The sequence below is a fragment of the Myotis davidii genome, unplaced genomic scaffold, assembly GCF_000327345.1.
Source record: "Myotis davidii unplaced genomic scaffold, ASM32734v1 scaffold1073, whole genome shotgun sequence".
Classification (NCBI taxonomy): Eukaryota; Metazoa; Chordata; class Mammalia; order Chiroptera; family Vespertilionidae; genus Myotis; species Myotis davidii.
In genome coordinates, this window is record NW_006285113.1 from 179815 (window position 1) to 180771 (window position 957).

General features: G+C 62.3%; 1 protein-coding gene across 2 annotated transcripts in view; it reads right to left on the reverse strand.

Annotated features, from left to right (window-relative positions):
- Nucleotides 1-29: 29 nt before the first annotated feature.
- GRM4 (glutamate receptor, metabotropic 4) overlaps nucleotides 30-957 on the reverse strand; it is a 109872-nt gene continuing 108944 nt past the window's right edge. For both annotated transcript variants that reach the window (XM_015558676.1, XM_015558675.1), the window contains exon 9: nucleotides 30-733. In XM_015558676.1, coding sequence (XP_015414162.1) covers nucleotides 684-733 — 50 coding nt within the window. In that variant the 3' untranslated portion in view covers nucleotides 30-683. The remainder of the gene's footprint in view (nucleotides 734-957) is intronic.

Genomic DNA, 957 nt, shown 5'->3' on the forward strand with positions numbered 1-957 from the left:
GAGGCAGCCAGGAGACGCAGCACTTTGCAACAGACTCAGGATTTGTTTTTGTTTGGCTTTTTTGTGTTTTGATTTTTTTTCCCTTTTTTCTCTTTTGTGACATGGAAGATTTAGTGACTTGGGAGAAGGCGGCAGGGAGGGAAGAGCAGAGTCTGGTCATAAATGAAGGTGGGAGGACAGGCAAGAAAAATGCACGAGAGGGGAGGCCCGGTGGGAGCACAGAGGAAAACCGGAGAGACCTGGAGACGAGCTCATGAGCGAGAGACGCAGAGGCAGGAGGAAGATGCGGGGAAGCAGAGCAACGGATGGAGATGGACAGCAGAGATAAGAGAAAATAAAGAGAGGATGGAGACAGACGGAGAAGGTCGCCCCTGGGACAGGCAGAGACAGAGGGACCGGCACCGGGGCCCCTGTGATGGGGGGCTAGGAGGGCCCTGGTCCAAGACAGGCTCCTGGAGTGGCAGAAGCTGCCCAGCCCCGGCCCTCCTCCTGGCACCTGCCCGGCTTGCCCAGGCTACCCAGCAGGGACCGCTGGGGCTCTGCTGTCCTCAGCACCAAGCCACATCCGCGGGTGTCCACGGGCAGGCAGGACATCAGCTGGGCCCCGGAGTGGCCCTGGCTCGACGCACCATCACGAGGGGCTCGGGTCCTCCTCCTCCTCCGGTTCGGCTCTGGCAGCCTCGCTAGAGTGCGTGGTTGGTGTAGGTGACGTAGGTCTGTTTGGTGGCCAGCACTGGAAGGAGAGACAGGGGTACGCAGGAGGCAGAGGCTAGCTTCTTCCCCCCCCCCGCCGCACCCGGGCCGGCACTGCCCTGCCAGGGCCTCAAGTCCAGACCCCAGAGCAGAGCAGTCCACCTTCCCCCGCCTGGGCACCAACTCCCTGCCCTGGGCCGCCTGCAGCTCCTCCTCCCTCCTTCACACCTTCGCTTGGGCTGGGCTTCCTGCTGGGAGTGCCCG